Raw genomic sequence first — 24,949 nt, forward strand, 5'->3', positions numbered from 1 at the left:
TATCCAATATGTTAAATATAAAGCTGTGACTATTTTAAACATGATTTTAAAAAGTACACATGATTGCTAGGCATTGGAATAACTATATTTTAAGGATTGTGAACTCCATTAGACTTCGTATCTCATTTGTTAAACAGTTCCATCAGAATGATTGTAAGTAGATATTTCAATTCAGTACATTTTAGAACATAGGTGTTTAACATATGTCTGGCATGTTTCTCTAGGTAAACAGCACCATCTTTTACTCTCTGGTAACTGTTTGGAAAACAAGCAATAGGTTATTTGTAGGGGGCAGGTGCTTCCTTGCTAGTAAAATAATTTAGTCTAACCATTTCCTGATTTAACAGATGAGGACACTTCATCAAACAATGATATTTCAGTTTACTACTTATTATTTGTTTGATGTTCAAAGATCTTAAGAGCAGGCAATAGCTGCTAGAGATCAATAAAGACCATTACATAATATGTGTGTGCTTAAATTAGGGACAGCATCTGACGCTGTTTCTTTTACCTCAAAGACAAGTTAGAATCCTATGCTCCTGTCCTGCTGCTGTCTCATAGGCAGGAGAGAACAATGTCATTCAATGGCACTTCCCCCTCCTGAAGAGATATTTAGAACTAAGTTTTATACCTAAAGTTATTGAATGTGCACACCTGTAACATTAACAACAACAACAAAAAGCCCTATACATCCCATTTAGCTCTACAGTTACACAGTCCAGGGCTACGGAAGATTTATGTCAGGTCTTTGAGCTATCAAAAAGGATATTCCCTGAGAGGGATATAAGACATCAAAACTTCAAGGCTTGAGATCACAGCAGGTTTAATAAAGAAAGAAAACAGATGTCAATGTAAAAGGGGGAGATTATGAAATTAATTATAAAATAAAATAGCATGCTGAGCAACATTTTCTTCCAATGTAAATAATGCTAGGAATATATGCAATAGGAACAACGATGGCTATTTTTCTTTTAAAGATCGTTATTATTTTAAACAAATCTTATTTACAGTGAAAACAACTAATACACTTTAACAAGTAATGTTATTAAAAAGCAAGGTCAATTGATACCGCATGGAAAGGGAATCACTGTAGTTAAGATACCTAATAAAAAGGATTTAGGTCTGCTCCTTGAAGTGAAATAGAATAGGAATGGTCAGCAGGCTACTGGATACAGATGAACTGAGCTCTAATATTCACTTTCTAGTGTACATTCACCAGGGAAGGAGACTGATAGCAGAAACCTTAGTTTACTTAGAAGCTAAATACCCAAGAAAATATAATGGAAGAAGAAAGACTTCCTTTCTAGGTCTATCTCTATGTGTGTAACAGTCCTCAGTAGAATGTAATGAAGTCTGGGATAGGAAAACCTTATTTTACAACTAGCCAGTGCATCTCCTTCTCCTCACCACAACCCGCCTGTCTCACAGGCACATACATACCAGAATATCAGGAAGACGGCTTACCAGACTGCAACAGAGCAGGAAGCCAGGAAGCTCTTCCTTAATGGATAGACAGCCAGTGATCTGCCCAAAGAATGAACAGTGGACTAACAAGTACACCCAGAGGACACTGATGCCTTATACAGGAAGCAAGGATTATGAAAAAGTATGTCCATTTCATATGAAATACATCTTGTATTGAGCTGCATTAGAACTGTAACAATAAGGAAATCTATTATGATTTTAAAGAGCACATGTGCAGGTCAATACATGTTACTAGAAACACTTTTCCAAATGACAGAAACAGATTTTTTCCTATACATGAAGCTCATGGAGGGCAGAATCTATGTCTAATTCATCCTCAACCCCACCCCAGTACCTAATGTAATACCTTCCCCAATATAACCATTTAATGGGTATCTGCTGAGTGACTATATGGATAAACAAGATGTGGTACTACAAAGTGTCTTTAACATTTTGTGATATAAACCATATTTAATTTTAACTTGTATTTATTCTAAATAAATGTTAACTTTTTTCATTTTCTATTATTTTGTATTTTACAAGTTGATTTGATAAATGTTGAAACAGCAGATAGTGACAAAAGCAGCAACAAAACCTTTGCCATTTAACTACTCTTTTACTTTCTATATCTTATACCAAAAGACAATTTAGAAACTTAAGTTTCATAGTCAGAAATCTATAGAACTCTGTTTTTCCTGAGATGGTAGACCAGAGGCCTTCCCAAAATGCCTTATCTACTTGGAAGAATTTTGTCCAAGAAGGAAACGAAAAATCAACAGAAAGTGAAAGAAAACTTCAGATACTGGGGAAGAGAAGGTGAGCAGGGAGACAGTGGCTAGGTCTGGTTGAGAACTGAGTGAAGCTCCAATATAGGAGAGGGGAAGAGAATGTCCCTCTGTAATCTATCTGTCTAGTGGGGAACTGTGCAACCTAGGCCATGGGGAACACCCTGTCCCTCCCAAGCCCTGGATATAACTAGGAGAGAGGCCAGAAGAGTGTGAAAAGGAATACCAGGAAGTACGCCAGGCATTGTCTCAGATCTGGGACCCAACAGGACAATGCCATTCTTGATTCTAATTCATATCAAGCTGAGTGGGCCTGAAACCTAGCAGTGGCAGCAGCACCAGCATTACTCTTGGGCCAGGATTTGGAGTGCAGGATCTGGAGCAGGCGAAGAGCTCTCACAGCCAGAACTTAGAGGTAAGTGTGGTGTGCAATCCAGCTGTGGGTGCTAGAATTGGGATACCCCTCCTTCATAGCCTGAAATAGGAGGAGAGTTGCGGAAAAGGCATGGTTTTGCCTGAGTAGTGGGTTTTGTGGCCACAGGCAGCTTTGAAAAATAAAGTAAAAAACTGCACGTAATATTTCTGAGTGTTCCAACTGGCTCCCTTACTTGGAATAGGGGTGTGAGCTCCCTCAGGTCTGAAGAGTGAGAGGTGGGTCCCTCTCCCTATTACCTGGAGTAGGCACGTGGGAAACCAATCACTTCCCAAGCAGAGAATTTGGTGCAGCAGTGGCTGCTCTGTTTCTTGCCTAGCCTTATCGCCAGTCACGTGCTGACTGCCTCTAGACCCCTGTCAGGGTTGGCACTTTTGCCCACTGTTAGGAGGTGTGAATACAGACTTGCCCAGTCCAGCTCTGCCCAGATTTGGCCTCCACTGAGACTGAGCACATGACCCAGTCCACTGAATATTCTATGGCCCAGCCATTGTCTGGGCAATGAAGTACCTCTCATGGTTAACAAAGATCAAGCATAAACTTTATTCCTACAAGAGCAACTGGCTTTTACCTGCAAGTGCTATCTATGGTCTGGAGGTTGACCTGCAAACCCCATAGTAAATCTGCTGACACAAATGCACAGTGCTTGGGAATAACATAAGAATTCCATGCCCTTTGCTACCACAATCATCAATGCCACTGTGGCTTCTCAGGAGGCTATGAGCCCGCTTACCTTCCAGGTATACCACTACTACAACCAGTATTTGAAAAAGCCACCACACTAAGCCTATTTATAACCAAGGAAATCATACAAAGCCTTAACACTTAACATATCCAGAAGTAAACAGCTCTACTCAACATACTTCATAATTATATCCACAATAAAAAAAAGTTACATTTCAATGAAATTCAAAAATAAGTTATTATTTCTCCAGATGTGAATAAATCACCATAATAATACTAGAAGTATGAAAAAGCAGGGTGGTATAGCACCCACAAAGGAACACAGTAATTTTCTAGCAATGGATCCTAACCAAAATAAAATTTTTGAAATGCCAGATAAAGGCCAGGCACAATGGCTCATGCCTGTAATCCCAGCACTTTGGGAGGCTGACGCGGGTGGATCACGAGGTCAGGAAATCGACACCATCCTGGCTAACATGGTGAAACCCCATTTCTACTAAAAATACAAAAAAAATTAGCCGGGCACAGTGGCGGGCGCCCGTAATCCCAGCTACTCGGGAGACTGAGGCAGGAAAATGGCGTGAACCCAGGAGGCGGAGCTTGCAGTGAGTCGAGACTGCGCCACTTACACTCCAGCCTGGGCGACAGAACGAGACGCCACCTCAAAAAAAAAAGAAAAGAAAAAAAGAAATGCCAGATAAAGAATTAAAAATACTGATTTTAAAGAGATTCAATGAGATAAAAGATATTCTGAAAACCAACACAAAGGTATCACAAAATCAATTCAGGATACAAATTTTTAAAACTTGCCAATGAGATAGATATCTTAGAAAAAACAATTTCTGGAAATGAATAATTAAGAAATTACAAAATACAGCTGAAAGCTTCAACAATTGACTAGACCAAGTAGAAAAGAAAATTCTCAGAACTTGAAGACAGGACTTTTGACTTAATCCAGTTAAACAAAAATAAACTAAAAATAAATTTAAAAAGAATGAACAAAGCCTTTGAGAAGTATGGGACTACATAAAGCAACTGAAGTTACAAATCACTGGCATTCCTGAAAGAGAACAAAAAGCAAAAAGTTTAGAAAACCTATTTAAGTAAATAATTGACAAAAATGTCTGTAGTCTAGCAAGAGATTTAAACATCTACATACAAGAAGTGCAACAAACACTAGAAAAAGATATTGCAAGATGCAATTCACCATGAGAAATAGTCATCAGATGTTGTCTAAAGTCAACACGAAGGAAAAAATCCTAAACTCAGCAAGACGAAAGCATCTAGTCACTGATAAAGAAAAAAAATCAGACTTCTCAGCAGAACCCTTTTACAAACCAGAAGAGATTGGGATCCTATCTTCAGAGTGCTTAAAAAGAAACTGTCAACCACAAATTTTATATCCTGACATAATAAGCTTCATAAACAGAAGAAATATAACGTATTTCCCAGACAAGCAAATACTGAGGGAATTTGTCACTATTAGGCTGGTTCTATAATAAATGCTCAAAGGAGTTCTAAACATGTAAATGAAAGCTCTGTATTCACCATCATAAAAACACATTTAAGTATAAACTCACAGGTCTTACAAAGCAATTGCACAAAGGAGAAAGAGAAAGAAATTAAATAGCGACATGACAAAACACCAACCCACAAAGACAGAGAAAAAAGAAACAAAGAATTTATGAAACAACTAGATAACATTATAACAAGAAAAAAAAACTCACATATGAATATTAACCTTGAATGCAAATGGAAAGAATGTTCTACTTAAAAGATAAAGATTGACAAAACTGATTTTTAAAAGCCTGAACAACAAAAAAAGTACAGACCAATATCCCTGATGAACATATATGCAAAAATCCTTAATAAAATACTAAGAAATCAAGTCCAACAGCACATCAAAAATGTAATACACCATGATCAAGTGGGTTTTATTCCAGGGAGGCAAGGATGATTCAACATATGCAAATCATTAAATGTAATTCATCACATAAACTGAATTAATGCGAAAACCATAAGACCTTCTCAACAGATGCAGAAAAAGCATTTGATAAAATTGACCATACCCTAATGATAAAAACCCTCAACAAATTAGGCATAGAAGAATACACTTCAAAATAATAAAGGATCTGTGTGGCAAACCCACAGCCAACATCACACTAAACAGGGAAAAGCTGAAAGCAATCCCAATAAGAACTGGAATAAGACAAGGATGCTCACTTTCACCATGCCTATTCAACATAGAACGAGAAGTCCTAGCCAGAGCAATCAAGCAAGAAAAACAAATAAAAGCCATCCAAATAGAAAAAGAGGAAGTCAAATTATATCAGTTATTGATAATATGATCTTATACCTAAAAAAAAACCCTAAAGATTTCTCCCCTCCAAAAAAACCTCTTAGATTTTATAGCTGAATTCTGTAAATTTTAGGATACAAAATCAATGTATAAAAACCAGTAGCATTTCTAAGTATCAAAAACAAGCTGAGAACCAAATCAAGAAGCAATCCCATTTACAAAACTTATTTTAAAAAAAACCTAAGAATATATTTAACCAAGGAGGTAAAAGGAGGCAAAACTACAAAACACTGAAGAAAGAAGTTGTAGATGACACAAACAAATGGAAAAACATCTCATGCTCATGGATTTGAAGAATTAATATTGTTAAAATGACCATACTACACAAAGCAATCTAAGATTCAATGTAATCCCTACAAAAATATCAATATCATTTTTCTCAGACTTAGAAAAAACAATCCTCAAATTCATATGGCATTAAAAAAGAGCCAGATTAGCCAAAGCAATCCAAAGCAAAAAGAACAACACTGGAAGTATAACATTATTTGAACTCAACTTACACTACAAGGTTATAGTAACCAAAACAGCATGGAACTGGCATAAAAATAGATCTGTATTCTATTAGGTAATACAGAATACAGAACCCAGAAACACCACCACATAACTACAGCCAAATGATCTTTGACAAAGTCAACAAAAACATATACTGGGGGAAGGACACCCTTTTCAATAAATGGTGGTCAGTAAATTGAATTGCCATGTGCAGAAGAATGAAACTGAATCCTTATCTCTCACCATATATAAAAATCAACTCAAGATGGATCAAAGAATTAAATGTAGGACCTGAAACCCTACAAATATTAGAAGAAAACCTAGGAAAACTCTTCTGGACATTGGTCTAATCAAAGAATTCATGACTAAGACCTCGAAAGCACAAGCAACAAAAACAGACAAATGGGACTTAATTTTTTAAAAAGCTTCTAGAAAGCAAAGTAAATAATCAATAGAGTGAAAAGACAACCTGCAGAATAGGAGAACATATTTGCAAACTATGCACCTGGCCTGGGGACTGATATCCATAATTTACAAGGAACAAACAACAACAACGGCAACAAAATAATAATAATAATAATAATAATTAATAACCGATTACAAAGAAGGCGAAGGACATGAGTAGACATTTTTCAAAAAAGACATACAAAAGGCCAACAGGCCTATGAAAAAATACTTAACATCACTAAACATTAGAGAAGTGCATATTAAAACCACAATGAGATACCATCTTATTCTAGTCAGAATGGCTATTATTAACAAGCCAAAAAATAACAGATGTTGGTGAGGATGCAGAGAAAAGAAACACTAACACTCTGCTGGGGGGAATGTAAATTAGTATAACCTCCAAGGAAAACAGTATAGAGACTTCTCAAAGAACTAAAATAAAACTATCATCTGATCCAGCAATTCCACTTCTGGGTATCTACCCAAAGGAAAAGATCAGTACTCATAGGTTTCTCACAGCATTATTCACAATAGCAAACTATGGAATCAACTGTCGATAAATGGATGACTGGATAAAGAAAATGTGGCATACACACACACACACACACGCACATATAGATATATATAGACCGCACACACATGCACACCATTTGCATGTACATTATCTTAAATGAAACAACTCAGAAAGGGAAAGTCAAATGCCACATGTTCTTATTTGTAAGTGGAAGCTATATAATGGGTACACATGAACATAGATTGTGGAGAGTGTGGAATGACAGACACTGAAGATTTGGAAGGGTGGGAGGCTAGGAGGAGGCGAGGGATGAGAAATTACCTAATGGGTCCATTATTTGGGTAATGGTTACACTAAAAGCCCAGAATTCATGCTTATGCAATATATCCATGTAAAAAAACTGTGCTAGTACCTGTCAAATTTACACAAAAATTTTTAAAATAAATCTATAAAACTCAGCACTTTACTGCCTAAGGTATTAAGTGTGTCAATAACCCCCTAGTTATTACAGGAGGGATATCAACATACGCCAGTTGAAATAGTACTATAAACAACAAGGAACAATTGCTAATCTTTTTCAAATAGTAGTCAGTACTTTCATTGTTTTAGGTTCTTTTGTTAAATGTTTCAAGTTCTTGTTGCACATATGACACAACAGAATACCAAATACATCCCATCGATTGTATATTTTTAAACTGGTAGAAAGAAAATATAATTTCAACATGTTATTATGAGAGGTTAAGATAATAATATAGTTGTCCCCCAGCATCCATGGGGAATTGGTGCCAGGGTCCCCTGAGGATACCAAAATCCATGGATGCTCAAGTCCCTTTTATAAAATGGTGTAGTATTTGCATATAACCTACATACATCCTCCTATATACTTTAAGTCATCTCATCATAACTTACATAGTACCTAATCTAATGCTTACACATCACTTCATTCACATGAATTCAACATAGTACTTGACACACGGCAAATCCAAGTTATGGTTTTTGAACCTTTGTGTAATTTTTTTTTCCTGAATATTTTTGATCCGTGGTTGATTGAATCCACAGATGTGAAATCCATGGATATGAAGGACCAACTGTACTCTTCACTCATTAAATGTAACATGCAAGCAGTGTTTTAATGTTGATATAACTAATAATTGAACTGAAGCAGTTGTTTATTACATAAACAGGAAAAATAAATAAGCAAAATTTAATTACTGGTTAGTTGAAATTAACTTAGAAACAAATATTCTTGGCCGGGCGTGGCGGCTCATGCCTGTAATCCCAGCACTCTGGGAGGCTGAGACGGGCGGATCACTTGAGGCCAGGTATTCAAGACCAACCTGGCCAAAATGGTGACACTCCCTCTCCACTAAAAACGCAAAAATTGGCCAGGCATGGTAGTGCACACCTGTAGTCCCGGCTACTCAAGAGACTGAGGCATGAGAATCCCTTGCACCCAGGAGGCAGAAGCTACACTGAACCGAGATTGCACCACTGCTCCAGCCTGGGTGACAGAGCAAGGCTCTGTATAAAAAAAAAAAAAAGACAAAGAAACAAGTTACTCTTTAAAGGTGAGAACGTATGGTTTTATAAAAATCAGTCTGCCTTAATGCCCCATTTGCTATTTTAAATATTTTATAGCTTCCCATAAAACATATTACCTTTTTTTCATAGGTGTGTTTTAAATGACTTTTCTCCATTTGAAACTTATTTTCTTGATCCTGTGAATGATAAATGTTTATATTTACTATACTTTAAATTATAATAGAGTTAATAAAATTAGCAACCTAATGAAATCAGTCAATCTACTTAATGTCAAACTTTAGTTCAGAGTTTTGCATATTATTAAGTAAGCCCTACAGGCAGAAATTTGAGTAGCTTTATACTACAAGGCATAAAAACTTAGTCATCTGAAGATATTACTATTCTCAGAAGTACTTGCTTTACAGTATAAGAAAATCTTTCTGACCCTTAAGATTAAGAGATTACTTTAAAAATGACCAAGTCAATAAATATGGAAATGGTAAATTTGAAGTTATATCATATAACAGTCCTTGGTATTTTTTGATCACTAGAGAAAAGATCTAAAAGGTGCAAAAGAGAGAGACAGAGGGAGAGACAGGTGAGAAGAAAGAGGGAAAGAAAGAGAGAAATTATGAAGATTGGCAGGTAATTTAAAAGAAGGAAATTATTCTAAAATAATAATACATTTAAATAAAATTTATTTTTAAAACTAATCTCAAAAGAGATCATTCCAATTCAAATTATTGTACTTTATTCTCTACATCTCATTAGCATCAATCTCTATTAAGATAAATAAAATGTAAAATTACACAATGCGATAAAAGAATCAGAAAAGACGACCTGCATTTCTGAGTTTTATTTTTTAATTGACTCTCAATTATACATCTAAATCAAGAAAACTGTGTTTGACCATTGTTCTTCTGTGTAGAAATACAACACTCACCCTTAGTTGTTGCTTTCTTTGAAGTTCTGATTCCTGTAACTGCTGTTTTAATTGACAGACATTCTGTTCTAAATCTTCAATCATACTAGACGCCTAGAAGGATTTTAAGAATAAAAAGCAGAATATTGATTTTTGTACCATATTATACCTTCTGATTGAAAAAATGTCCCTTTTTTTACCTCTGAAAGTCCAATCAGAATTAAAATTATCTAGAAATCTGAATGAAAAATGTTTTTAAAAGATACTAGAAAAATTAATCTTTTAAAGTAAAAGTTATAAATTAAATGCAGCAGGGTATTTAATATGAAAATGTAACGCTGATATAAAAATAAAATCTTTTAAAGTAAAAACAGAAATTAAATGTTACATAATATTTAAAGTTATGGAAATGTAACACTGACATAAAAATAATAGCTTTACAGAAAACTTCAAAATGTTAATTATAAAACTAGAGCAGAACCAAGATTTCAAAATAATAACGCATATAGTTACTCTATAAAATGTATTATTCATACAACTAAGCAATGGAATTTATTTGTTTCCTCCTTTTAAAACTTCGGCACTTAAAATGATTAGCTTATAGCAGAATTCAGTTTATTAAGCATTTGTGTTGTGCTATATAGTAGACATTTAGAATTTTAAACATTTTAAATACCAATAAAAATTCCTGAAGTTCCTGTTATTTAAGAATAAAGTGAAAGAGAGACTAATTTCAAATGCCAAATAATTTCTACTTGGCTATCTATGGCTCTAGGCTGAGAGAATAAATACTTCACGTGGATTATCTACCAACATAAATAATACCTTAGAAGCTGAAAGAGCATGTTCTTGTTTTAGAAGGTTTATATCAGCATCGTATTTGGTTTGTAACAGTTTCATGTTTTGCTCATAATCATTTACAAGATGGTCCTTCTCTTTATGCAGTGTGTTACGCCTAAAAACAAGAGAATAAAATAGACTTCCAATGTATTAAAAACCAATTTCTAAAATGAATTTTTTTAACCAGCTAAATCCAAATACATTTCCATTCAATATATTAAATAAGTATCCATCATTTTGTCAACTGCTTCTAAACATTCTGCTTATGTTAAAAACAGGTCGGGTACAGTGACTCATGCCTGAAATTTCAGCACTTCAGGAAGCCAAGGCAAAAGGATCACTTCAGAAAAAGGCTTTGAGACCAGCCTGGGCAACAGAGTGAGACCCTGTCTTTACAAAAATAAAAATAAAAACAGAACAATTAGGCAGGCACGGTGGTGCATGCCTGCAGTCCTGGCTACTTGGGAGGATCAGGAGGAAGAATTGCATGAGCCCGAGTTTGAGATACAGTGAGCCATGATCACGCCACTGCACCCCAGTCTGGGTGACAGACAGAGACCCTGTCTCTAAATAAATAAACAAACAAACAAACAAAGAGCAGTCTTTAGTTTAGGAATTTCCCATGGCTAAACGCACAAGGTGTAATTAATTTTGGCAGATAACTTATACAGTTAATATGAGCACTTTATAGCTACACCTGATAGATATCTGATTTCATACAATACCTTGCCTTTACTTCTTGTAATTCACTACACGTTATCTGGTAACATCTTTCAAGTTCCGCTTTTTCTTGAATTAATTTCTGCCTCTGTAAATTACTGTTCTCTGCTTCTCCAGTCAGCTGCTGGACACGGGCCTCCAGTTCTTTGATCATGTGGTTCTAAAAGAACAGGTCATGGTTAAGAAAGTCTCTCACTCAGTTGTAATACTTTTGTATCAGTAAGAAGCTTGAGGAAAATGTATAATCTATAAGAATAAAGAAAACAAATGGATCATAAACCATGGTAGTAAAAATTAAATCAACCTTGAAATTAACCAAGTCTTTAAAGAAATAATGCTTACTATCACAAAAATAAGAACATCATAGTTATACATTTTTAGCCTTTTGTTCATTTAATGAATATTTACTGAAGCTGGTAATATTCAAGAATGTAGATAGGCTGGGCTTGGTGGCTCATGCAAGTAATCCCAGCACTTTGGGAGGCCGAGGTGGGCGGATCACAAGGTCAGGAGATCGAGACCATCCTGGCTAACATGGTGAAACCCCCGTCTCCACTAAAAATACAAAAAATTAGCCGTGTGTAGTGGTGGGCGCCTGTAGTCCCAGCTACTCGGGAGGCTGAGGCAGGAGAATGGCGGAACCTGGGAGGCGGAGCTTGCAGTGAGCCGAGATCGCGCCACTGCACTCCAGCTCCAGCCTAGGGTGAGAGAGCGAGACTCCGTCTCAAAAAAAAAAAAAAAAAGAATGTAGATACATAGCAGTAAACAAGACAAAGTTCCTATCCTCAGGAAGGTTTCAGTCTCTACGCCTCTTTATACATACGCCCATTAGCCTGACTACTTACTAGTGTTCTTTGCTTTTCATTTTAGTTTTTGAAATGTGCTATAATTATAAAAGTAATGTAATGGTATTTTTAAAGGAAATTCGTAACCCCAAAATTGTAGCACCAGGGTGCTCACATAAGTGATACAAATATTTTTAAGTGTATAGGAACATTTAATTAGTCGTAGTGTTAGTGTGCAAGATTTTTATTCATTTTTTAACATCTTTGCCATTCTATAAAATGCACTTCTCCACTCTTCCACAGTATTAAGATTATCACGCAACTAAATCATTTCTCTATTATTTAATATTTATTTAGAATCTCCCCCTATGTAGAACTGCAATTTAAAACGTGCATAAAGGTATTTATCATCTTTTAGATACTTTATCTAAAATTAGGGTAAGCAAGCATTAGCTGAAGGGACAATTAATTTTCAGTTTTAAAATTAAACTTCTAATAAGTTTGAATAATAGCGACAGGTTAGTATGATGTTGCACTCAATTATTGTGTTATACTTGTTCTACGATAACCATTTGAAAGATGCGGTTTCAGCATTAAATAATATTACAACCCTGACATCCTTTCTTCATTTCATCCTTTCTTCATTACAAAACCAAATAGGTATACAAGTTAAATTTTGGTGTGACAGCTTCCAATCTAGGTAAATGACTTATCTAACTTAAAAGCATGGTTTATAGATTAAATTCTTTAAATGCATACAATTCCAAACTGACAAACATCAGAAGTTCCGATTTCTTCTTCATGCATCTTTTTCACTTTGTCTCTTCATTATCCCTCTGCTTTAGGAGCTCCTTTCAGAAAATAGTTTCAATTTTCTAATATATATTCTAAACACCCTTTGTGTCCTGCATATTCATTAACTGGAAGAAACAAAGAACATATACTTTGCTTTCCAGTTTTAGATGGCGGAATAAAGATGATTTGTATTCCTTCTTCTCTTAGAAATCAAAAACAGACAAGATGAACTAGATATAGAAATAGAAATGCAAATTCCATCCTAATAAACCCTGTAAGAGGATATTACAGGGTTTGTAATAAGTTGTAAGTTGGCTATAAAAGAGTAGCTTGCATACTCCCAATGGTAACAACTGAAAAACCCAGACAGACTTTTTTTTTTTTGAGACAGGGTCTCACTCTGTCACCCAGACTGGTATACAATAGTGTGATCTTGGCTCACTACTGCCTCAATCTCCCAGGCTCAGGTGATCCTCCCACCTCAGCCTCCTGAGCAGCTGGGACTACAGGTACATGCCACCACACCTGTCTAATTTTTGTATCTTTTTTGGTAGTGATGGGGTCTTGTTATGTTGGCCAGGCTGGTCTCAAACCCCGGCCTCACGCGATTCTCGGTCTCCCAAAGTGCTAGGATTACAGGCATGTGCCACCATGGCCAGTGAAAGATTTAATTAGTACGAAAGTACTTGAGAACTTCTAAGGCAGCTTGGAAACCTCATAGAGATGAGGCATCATCCTGTGAGGTGCTTTTACACTAGAAGTATTTTCCAATGGTAGAAGATGAGGATGGGGCAAGGAAACAAGGGCAGATGGTGGCCGAGGCAGCCAGGACTTGAGGAACTAAGGTCGTTCAGAAACGCAATGCACAGAGAAGTGGGCACCACACCAGCAGTTTACTCCTCAAGAGAATCTGTCGAATTCTTTTTCTTTTTCATTTTGGAGACGGAGTTGTGCTCTGTCCAGGCTGGATCTTGGCTCACTGCAACCTCCACCTCCCAGGTTCAAGTGATTCTCCTGCCTCAGCCACCTGAGGAGTTGGAATTACAGGTGCACACCACCACACTTGGCTAATTTTTGTATTTTTAGTAGAGGTGGGGTTTCACCATTTTGGCCAGGCTGGTTTTGAACTACTGACCTCAAATGATCTGCCCATCTTGGCCTCCCAAAGTGCTGGCACTACAGACATGAGCCACTGCGCCTGGCCAAATTTGTCAAATTCTTACCATTTACAGGGCAGGAAGCCAAGAAACCAAGTGGGGGGAAAAAAAACTCAGAAAAGCACACTAGAGTTTTCTGCAGTATCACTGTACTTAGAAGTAAAATAGATTGTCCAAGGAGGAGAGCTGCTAGTATTAATAATATCACAGGCTTTCAGTTGAGACCTGTGTTGAGGACTACCACTAGGAGCGAAAGTTAGTCAAAAGCATACCAAAGATTATAAAGACTGCAACTCAGCCTTGAGTCAATTTAGTCCCTGAATGGATCCAGTGATCTGTCTCTACACCAGCTGCCTCTCAGAAGAGACAGAAGAGCCTCTCTGGCAGAAGATAACAGCATCCAGAGCCTTTAATATTTCTGTGCATAATGTTTGGCAAATAATCACAAAATAACAGGCATACCAAGAAATAAAATCAGAGGAAAAAACAGAAAATAGAAATAGACATGCAGATGCCCCATATATTGAAATTGTAAAACATATAAGGCATGTGTTCTCCTGACTCAAAATATATGAGACATCCCACAAAATTAAGTGAAGATCAAATATAATTACAGGAATAGTCCACAAGAAGAAGTCTCATGGCTGGAAATCCTAGAAAATGTCATCAGAAAACACTTATACAAACTAAGTGGCATGCAAATAACACAACTGGTTCAATAATAACAGATGTATACGTTCTAACTGCAGCTTCTTTCAACATAATCTGGCACGAAAAAGAAGCAAGAAAGATTATGCTGAACGAAAAAACTACGCAAACCATTTTTGCACAAAGCAATCTATGGATGAGATTAAGGGAAAGAAATGACATTATGAGCAAGTAAAAATTATAAGAGCAAACAACCAACATAGAAAAAAACAAAATGGAGATCCAGCATTTACCTAGTTGGTGTACCTAAAGAACAGAAATGGTAGAAAAAGAAAACATACTAAATGACATACTACAAGAAAACTATACATGAAAATAATATACAAATGGAAAGGGTATACTGTAAAAGTCACACAGAATGAAGAATGCCAAGACATAGGTAAAATTATTAAACTTCAAGGAAATTATTCTTTTAAAGCATTAATCAGACATGTCACTCTTTTGCAAAACCCTCCAATGGCTTCTCTTATCACTCAGAATAAGAAGTGACTACCATGGCCTCTGATTTCATCTCCTACCACCCTCCCTCTCATTTACTATACTCCAGCCATACGGGCCTCCATGCTGTTTCTCAAAGTCATCAAGCTAGCCTCAAAGCCTTTTCATTTACTGTTCTTTCTGCCTAAAGCATCTTCCTCCATGGGCCTGCATAGCTCACTTTCTCACTTCTTTCAGTTCTCCACCCAAATGTCATCTTGTGAAGGAATCTTTCCATAGCCACTCTACCTAAATAACCAGATCTCTACTGCCTATATTTCTCTGACCTCTTACCCTTTCTTCTGCTTTTTCTTTCTTTGTTGTTTGTTTTCCACAATAAAGTATAAGCTCAAGACAGCCAAGACATCGCTTTATTTGCACTAGATCTCCTGTTTCTTTCTAGCACACTGCTTAGCTTGTAGTAGGTATCCAATAAACATTTGCCAATTATCAAAACAGCTGACCTTGAACGACACGGGTTTGAACTGTGTGGTTCCACTTATACACAGATTATTTTTTCAACTAAATGGTGATCAAAAATACAATATTCACAGGATGTGAAACCCACTTACATGAAGGGTCTGCTTTTCCTGTACCCAGACTCCACAATGCCGATTGCAAGACTTGAATATGTGCCAATTTTGGTATACACAGGGGTCCTGGAACCAATCACCTGCATATACCAAGGCACTACTGTATTCTTAAAAAATAAAAACAGGATAATTGCTAAAATGTTAAAATGTCCCTTCCATATTCAAAACTGGAGTGGTTTCTGGCCATATTACAGAAAATACTAGCATTTTATATGGTTATAACTGGGTTACAATGAGGAAATAACAAAAATCTATCCAATATAGAATATGTCAAAATGTTTTTCGCATGTTTTATAAAAAATAGAGATAAAATACAAGAAATTCAACACAAAGGTAAAGATATTCCCTTCTATATTTAAAATAATTTCTAGAAATCTACTTCTTTTTTCCTTATATGAATCCAAAATAAATGTGAACATCATAAAATTTTAGAAAATATCAAATTGCTAAAGAAATAAACCAAGGCAAAGGGGGATGAATTACACAAATAAATAAATCCACAGACTTTGCCTAAAGAAAAAAGGTTTCTGTCAGCCAGAAAAACCAGACAGCCCTCTTTCTACAATGTGAATAATTAAATACAGTGGAGATGAGAGAAAAAATGCTCAGATAAAAGCATAAAACTATTTTTATGAGAGAAAGAAAAAAGAGATGAAAGAGAAAGATATCCAACAAATCAGATAAGAAAATGATAGACATTGAAGCAATATTGTGACCTCAGCTATCTGTACATCACTGAACAAAGTAATAGTGATTAAATGAACTTGAATTTTTTTTTTTTTTTTTTTAGTAGAGATGGGGTTTCACCATGTTGGCCAGGCTAATCTTGAACTCCTTACCTCAAGTGATCTGCCCACCTAGGCCTCCCAAAGTGCTAGGATTATAAGCATGTGCCACCATGCCCAGCCTTAATTAGAAATTTTAATTAAGGAATTATTAAAATGATGAAAAAAATTATCAGATCTGAAAGGAGGAGATTTGTGACTAAAATAGGTAACCCGTGGACTGTACCTGTTCACAAGGAGCAGAACTATGAGAGGACATGATTAGTGTTTATTGCCCTATTAAATGCTGTGGTTTGCACTACTGGCCAGACTTTTTGAGGATATGCATGTATTGTAAGTACCAACAAGTGAGTACCTCTGTGACTATGCTACTTGCCCATCCTTATTTATCTCCACCTGTTGACAAACCTGCAGATTCCAACAGAAAACAACAACTGTTGGTGAAGATGTGGAGAAGCTGGTACCCTTGTGCACTGTCGGTCAGATTGAAAAATAGTATAATCATTATGGAAAACAGTATGGAGGTTCCTCAAATATTTAAAAATAGAACTATCAAATGATCTGGCAATCACACTTCTGCTTATTTATCCAAAATAACTGAAGTCAGTCAAAGAAATATTTGTACTCCCATGCAAAATTATTCACTATAGCCAAGATGTATAAACCGCATAGCATTAACCAGAGAAAATGGTGAATAGGAGATAGGACTAACATGTAGCTCTCTCTTAGACAGACAGAACAGCATCTAGAGACTCACATCGTGAACTTTTTCTCCAAGAACCAACACAGGAACATACCAGGAAAACCAAAATAATTCACAGACCCTTTGAATAAAACAGCTTGCCACTGCAAACACCACAAGACAGCCGAAAAACTGTGAGCTTCTGAAGTGTGACGAGGGAAAGTCAGCCTCCAAACACACATCCACACTGGGCAGCCTGAACAATGTAAATGTCCATGGATGAATGCAGAGCTAAAGAAAATGTGGTATATACATGCAATGGAATATTATTCAGCCATCAAAATGGGAAAGCCTGTTTTATGTTACAACTTGGATAAACCTTGAGGACATTATGCTGCATGAAATAAGGTAGTCACAAAGGGACAAATATTGCATGATTCCAGTTACAGGAAATATCTGAACTAGTCAAACCCATATAAAAAAGTAGAATGGTGATTGCCAGGGGCTAGACGGAATGGAAAATGGGAAGTTGCTACTCAAAGGGTACAGAGTTTTTGTCACGCAAGATAAAAAAAAGTTCTAGAGATATGCCATACAATATCATGCCTACAGTTACTAATACTGCATTGTACCTTAAAAATGTGTTAAGAGGGTAGATCTCACGTTGTGTTTTTTACCACCATAAAAGGAGAAAACAATGGCTAAAACTCAACACCACATTAAATGTGCATACATGTAAAATTCTTGCCCAATTGAATAACCAAGGTGTCATGGACCACCAACATATTTTGATGATGAAGAATATAATGACAGCAACCACCACTGAACCCTCACTATAGGTCAGGCACTGTGCTAAGTGTTTCGCCAGCTTTAGGCCATTTTCTCTTCCCTGCAAAAACTATGAGGTAGTTATCATTAACATCATTTTAAATATGAAAAAACTAGGACTTAGCAAAATTGATTAACGTGGCAACACTTGCCCTACTGGTAAACTGGTAAGCAGCAGCAAAGAATTTGACCCAAGATCTCCTTGAATCAAAACCTGTTCCACTGCATTACATCTTCTCCAGGACTTTGATATTCTGCTCATGGAATTAACATAAAATACATTTGCAAAAATACCTTGGGTGTACACATATCATTTCAAAACATAAGGTACACAAAGAAAAGCTAAAATGCAACATTGCAATACTTGAGGTCTCTTTCTTAACCTCCCACATTATTACCGCTATTATTACCAGTCCCAAGATAAGGTATTTTTTAATTGTGGTTAATTGGAAGGCCGTAGTGTTTTCTACCTTGAACAATTTATTATAATAAAGGGCTGGCTAGTGAAATTCTACTCATTTCTAAGCCCCTTTATTAAAATGCTCATTCCAGGAGAAATGAGACTCACAAAAGGGATATTATAATCTATTTGCTAAAGGAACAGACGAGTAGAAATAATCTGTTACCATAAAATGTTTCCTAAATATGTGTTGAAATAAAGGTGGCTCATTATCCAATGATTTCTTAAATGTATACTTTAATTAGCTTAGATTAATAAAGTCAAGAGTTATCAGGTTTAAAATATAATAATTTTTAAGACATAAATTTTAAAATATATACCCAGAATGCTCTGAAAATAAAATTTCAATATCCATCCACTCTCCATCTCTCCTTCTTCCCGTGACCACCTCTCTCTATCCTCTCCCTGTCCTCTCTCCCCTCTCTCTCCTCTGGCTCTCCCATGCTGGTCATGCTAATGCCACTGGGGCATTATGTGATTATCTTCTGGCTTTTGCATTTCAAACTACATTGAATAATTCTAACTATAATGTTAAGTAATGATTAAATCATCTTTCTCTCCAGTATTTATGCATAGTCTTTTCCCCGTTTCAACAAATTAAACTGCCCATTCTGAATTTTATTTTTCCACAGGATGATTTTTCTAATACTACAAGATTATGTTTGTCTTTTCGTAACAAGTCTTACTCTAGTACCAGAAAAGTATGAAAAGTACATTCCCAATTACTTCATCAGTAATAGAAATGAAAAGAACAGGCCCCAGAACGAGTTCCTTCAGCACACTACTCACCATATTCCATCAGGCTCATACTACTTTTTAAAATGCATTTTACAACATACCTGAGGCCAAACTTTACCAGTTTGTCAAAAGACTACTTCTCCTGAGAATTCTTCAGAAAATAACAAAAAGAATGCTATGTATAATATAGATTTTAAGTATATACATACATATGATTATTGTATATCTGAGGCCCACCAGATAGACAAAACCAATCTAGTTGGTACTGTCTGTGAAGGCTGACATACGATTGGGAAGTCCTGGGGCTATACCAGATACAACAGGAAATCGGAGGTTGCAGTGAGCCGAGATCGCGCCACTGTACTCCAGCCTGGTGACAGAGCGAGACTCTGTCTCAAAAAAAAAAGAAAAAGAAAAAAGAAGATTCTGATACGATTTATTCAAACACTGAACACCTGCCAAGACATAACTGTTGTTAGAAGGTGGCATGTTTTCTCACATGCAGATAAGTATTATATGTAATGAAAAAGTGGCCTCTGCATTAAGATCTATATTTGCCAAATAAATACTTTTGTATATACTGATGCCAAGTTTCTCACTGAAGAAGCAAACTATGTGATGTCACTTATTCATTTTATTTTTGATTTTTAAAGCATTTTCTGAACACTAACGTTTTGCACACAATTCTACACACAAAGTACCTAAATTTTGAACCTATAACGTCAAGGGAAAGCCTAAACAACAACATTTGCCAAATTAATTCTTTAAACAGAATAAAAGAGCTGAGAGGATGCAAAATAGTGGAGTTCTAAAAATGGAGTAAAAAATTATTCAAGAAAAAGAATGCTGATATAGAACTATGTTTTGCCGGCTGTAACAGACAATGCATAAGAAGAATTCAGTGGTATATGACAACAGAATCCAGGAAGAAATAAATTACTGTACAGAAAATGATGAACAGATTACCTTGTATGAACAGGATATCTTCCCACATTGGGAACTCAAAGGTAGCACTTGGAAAACTAGGTTGGACTTCGTGAATTGACGTAACTTGTAAGCATTAATAATAATAGTCATGATAGTAGGAACTCAGGTTCTTAATCATGGGAAAATGAGGGAAAAAATGCATTTGTTGGCTATAGAGTAAGAGGAGACAGGGAGAGTAACCAGCAGGTTACTGGAAGAGTCAGGAATGAGGCAACAATGGCCAGGACTCAATTGGTAGCTGTGGAAACAGAAGGGAAGAGAGCAGATCCAAGAAAATTTTCAGAGAAGTAAAATGGATGATTCTGTAACATACTAAACAAAGGAGATGAAAAGTGGGGAAAAACATAAATCTTCCAGGTTCAAAAGTTAATGTGCCAACAGAATGATGATGATGCCAACTGACAAGGGGAAATTTAGGAAAGCGTATTATTTTGGTATTAATTATCATAGATATGATTTTCTATAAGTCTTAGAAAATATAAAATATTCCATGGTGTTTTCATTGTATAACATCTATTGATACAAGAAATCAGTACTGGAGATATAAATGTTGGCGTTTTACATACAAACTTAATTTGAAACCTTGTAGGAGTTAAAAATTAAAGTGTTAGTATTAGGCAACAAATTGGTATCCACAGTTCTCCTACGGCAAACTCGTATGGCAAAAAGAGCAACTAATTTTATCTTATTTCACAAACTTCTTATGAAAATAGGACATATTTTCATAAGAAGAATAATTTATCCATGAAAATAGGACTATTTTCATAAGAAGTTTGTGTGCCACTGCACTCCAGCCTGGCCAACAGAGCAAGACTGCATAAGTCTTAAAGATAGAGTTTATGATTTATGACAAAAGGTGCTTAAGTCTTAAAGATACATACATTTATGATTTATGAAGTTATAAATCATAAATCTTAAAAATAAATTCTGATAACATTTTTACAAATTGAAAACTCACAAGCCACTACAGGATGCGAACATTGCCAGCTTCTCTAAAGGCTTATTAGTTACGCTCCACTCAGAGTCAACCACTCTTTTGACGTCTATCAGTACAAATAAATTTTGTCTTTTTTCAAACTTTGTATAAATGGAATCACAGAGTATGTAACTCTTTTGGGTCAGGTTTCTTCATGCATATTATATGCCTATGGGATTCATCCATGTTGTGGAATGTAAGAGTAGTTTAATCTTTTTCAATACTATATATAGCCATGCTAAAATAATTTACCCATTCTATTGATGTGTTGTCTTCAGTTTTTGACTATTAAAAATAATGTGGCTATGAAAACTCTCATACATGTTTTATGGTGCATACATGCACAGATTTCTTCTGGTTATACATGTTGCAGTGAAATTGCTGTCGTAAGATGTGCCTATGTCAAGCCTCAGTAGTTACTACCAAAGAGCTTGACAGTTTTACAAAAATTCGAACTCCTTACAGCAGCGTATGAGACTTCAAACTATTCTGTATCTTTGTCAAAACCCCGTACTGTGATTTTGTTTGTTTTTGTTAATTAACCCTTTTTATAGGTATGTAGAGATACTGAATTGATTTACATTTCCCTGACTATTAATGATTTGAGCACCTTTTTAAGTGTCTATTAATCATCTGAATATCTTCTTTTGTGTGCTGCTTATTCAAATATATTGCTCTTTTTTATTGAACTGTTCTCCGTGTTGATTTTTTTCTATATTTAAAATGCAAGACCTTTATTGAATAAAGCAATTGCAGATATCTTCTTCCATTCTGAATTGCCTTTTCCCTTTCTTTTTTTTTTTCTTTTTTTCTTTTTTTTTTTTTTTTGAGACAGAGTCTTGCTGTGCTCTGTTGCCCAGGCTGGAGTGCAGTGGTGCGATCTCAGCTCACTGCAGCCTCCACCTACTGGTTCAAGAGATTCTCGTGCCTCAGCCTCCCGAGTAGCTGGGAGCATGTGCCAACCACACTTGGCAAATTGTTGTATTTTTAATAGATGCAGGGTTTTGCCATGTTGGCCAGGCTGGTCTCACACTCCTGGTCTCAAACTCCTGGTCTCAAGTGATCTGCCTCCCTTGGCCTTCCAAAGTGCTGGGAGTACAGGCATAGGCAACCATGTCAGCCTCTTTTCCCATTCTTAATATACCTTTGGTGACCAAAAGGTATTACTTTTAATATATTCTAATTTATTAGTATCTTTCTTTAAGGTAAACACTTAATTTCCCTTTTAAGAAATTTTTGACTAGTCCAGGCCAAGAAGATATTCTAAGATTTCCTCTATAAGTTTTACCATTTTATCTGCACATTTAATTCTAGGACGTTTCTAAAATGGGTTTATTAAATGATGTGAAGGTTCAAGATGCATTTTTTCTACATGAATATTCAATTGACCAATTTATTGAAAGAACCACTTTTCACAGTAAATGGCTTGCTAAAAAAAAAGTAAATAATTGTCATTTTCATTAAAACTATAATCCTATATTACTAGTCCCCAAAATTTAAAAGAACAAGGATAAAATGATTTTAGAATTATTATATAATGAATGTACATTGAGAAACAAAAAATATAGGCATCACCAAAATAAGTATTGTAGGAAATTACAACTTTTGTCAAACAAGGAAAAACATTATGTTTGACCTAAGTAGCAAATACAGCAGTGTTTAAATGTTAATTTATGAAAAAAAAAACTTTAAGCAAAACAGCATATAGCAGGTCCTCAAATAACATCATTTCATTATAATAATGAGAAAAAAATTGGTTTCATTATATGTCACTTCACTTATAATCAGTTTCCAAAAACCTATCAATGACATTAAATAAGGACTTACTGTATACACAGGCTAGTATACACTGTATATACAGGTCAGTATTTCCTTGGTCTCTCAGGTGAGAGGTTGCAAAAGAAACAATACCCCAACAACAACATGCATACCTAGCACACAGATACTGGTTTCCAATACCATTTCTCCATATAATCCGTACTGATGGGGCCATGTCCAAGAAGCACAGAACCCAAATGAAAGAGCTCCCAATGGCCAAAACTGGAACAATTTGAGCAATAAAATGAAGAAATATTGGCTTATAACCCAAAGCATAAGATAGATATCCACATTTTCATACTAGTATAAATGAAGAATAGAATAAATTGATAAACAAGGGAGTAAAACTCCCTACTTCTTAAATGGGCTGCCAAACGGTAACTTCCTTTCAAGGAGTACAGTATGAAAAGGTGGGAAGTAACTACACTGGAGAAATCTAATAAACACTACGTCAGCCAGATGATCAAAATTAATATGCACAGGTATGATGTCATGTTAATAATATGTATTCATGGCTGGGCATTGTGGTTCACACCTGTAATCTCAGCACTTTGGGAGGCAGAGGAAGGCAGATCACCTGAGGTCAGGAGTTCGAGACCAGCCTGGCCAACACGGCAAAACTCTGTCTCTACTAAAAACTACAAAAATTAGCTGGGCGTGGTGGCACACACCTGTAATCCTAGCTACTTGGGAGGCTGAAGCAGGAGAATCGCCTGAACCCAGGAGGCAGAGGTTGTAGTGACCTGAGATAGTGCAACTATACTTTAGCCTCGGTGACAGAGTGAGACTGTCTCAACAAAATAAAATAAAATAATTATAATTATAATAATATGTGTTCGTGATATGATGTGATAAGAATAGCACTTTATTCTGAGATCTTCCTGCCTAAATCCATAACCCCAGTCTAATCATGAGGAAACCATCAGACAGTTTCTACTAGATGAGCATTCTACAATATGCCTGACCAATCAATATCCCTCAAAACTGTCATGGTGATAAAAAAACAAGGACAGTCTGAGAAATTATCACAAGCAAGAGGAAAGTAAGGAGGCATAACAACTAAATCTCATGTGGTATCCTAGATGAGATCCTGGAAAAGAAACAGAACATTAGGTAAAAACGAAGAAAATCTGAATGAACAAAAGACTTTAGCTAATAGTGTATCAATATTGATTCATTTATTGTGAAAAGAGTACCAAGATATGGTAAGATGTTATCATCAGGAGAAACTGAGTGCAGGTTATATGGGAATTCTCTGTACTATCTTCTTAAATTTTCTGTAAATCTAAAACCATTCAAAAAAAGTGTCTATTTTTAAATGGCCATTTTATTCAACATGATGAATTGGTGCTATTTGGAGATTTTCTGCATTATAATCATTGTGAGCTTGGGAGAAGAAATGGTGATAGAAACTATAAAATCAAATTCTAGCTATCTCAGTGCGTCCATGAGTAGTTCTATGAATTATCATATGTCACTACTAACAACAGTTAAATATTTCAGATGTCTAAGGCTTTTGGCACTCTTTAAAGTAAAGGATCTTAACCTACCTTAACCTACCATAGAGGATCATGGATGGAATTCAGACTGTCGCTGAATTTGAATTTTTCTTTAAAGTTCATTTTCATTTTCACCACCCTAACTGAAAGTAATTGTGAATGTAGTCATCAGACAAAGGTAGCATTAGCAATACCTGGAACAAATAGAAATCATGGATATTTTTATAGTTCATTAGACTACTGAGCAATCACTATATATTGTTTACCCTATCAGAAATTACTATCAGGCCTACTGCTAGATTTTTATATTTACTGCATTAATTTAGAAGCATATGCATTACTTTACTGTAGTGTTCATTTATGAATATTTTAACAACTGTAACTCAATACAATTTTTCTTTGTAAACTTTTATTTTTAAAATACTATTCTGAGAAGGACTACACAGAATTTACCAGATTCCCTGCAGGGTCCATGGTACA

At 35.7% G+C, this 24,949-nt stretch overlaps 1 protein-coding gene across 14 annotated transcripts in view; it reads right to left on the reverse strand.

The window, feature by feature from the left end:
* Positions 1 to 24,949, reverse strand: part of CEP112 (centrosomal protein 112) — a 569,199-nt gene that overhangs the window by 396,727 nt on the left and 147,523 nt on the right. For all 14 annotated transcript variants that reach the window (XM_010379988.2, XM_030923682.1, XM_010379989.2 and 11 more), the window contains exons 13-16: positions 11,187 to 11,341; positions 10,447 to 10,576; positions 9,643 to 9,735; positions 8,837 to 8,896 (exon numbers count right to left, since the gene is read on the reverse strand). In XM_010379988.2, coding sequence (XP_010378290.1) covers positions 8,837 to 8,896; positions 9,643 to 9,735; positions 10,447 to 10,576; positions 11,187 to 11,341 — 438 coding nt within the window. The remainder of the gene's footprint in view (positions 1 to 8,836; positions 8,897 to 9,642; positions 9,736 to 10,446; positions 10,577 to 11,186; positions 11,342 to 24,949) is intronic.

The sequence above is a fragment of the Rhinopithecus roxellana genome, chromosome 19, assembly GCF_007565055.1.
Source record: "Rhinopithecus roxellana isolate Shanxi Qingling chromosome 19, ASM756505v1, whole genome shotgun sequence".
NCBI lineage: Eukaryota > Metazoa > Chordata > Mammalia > Primates > Cercopithecidae > Rhinopithecus > Rhinopithecus roxellana.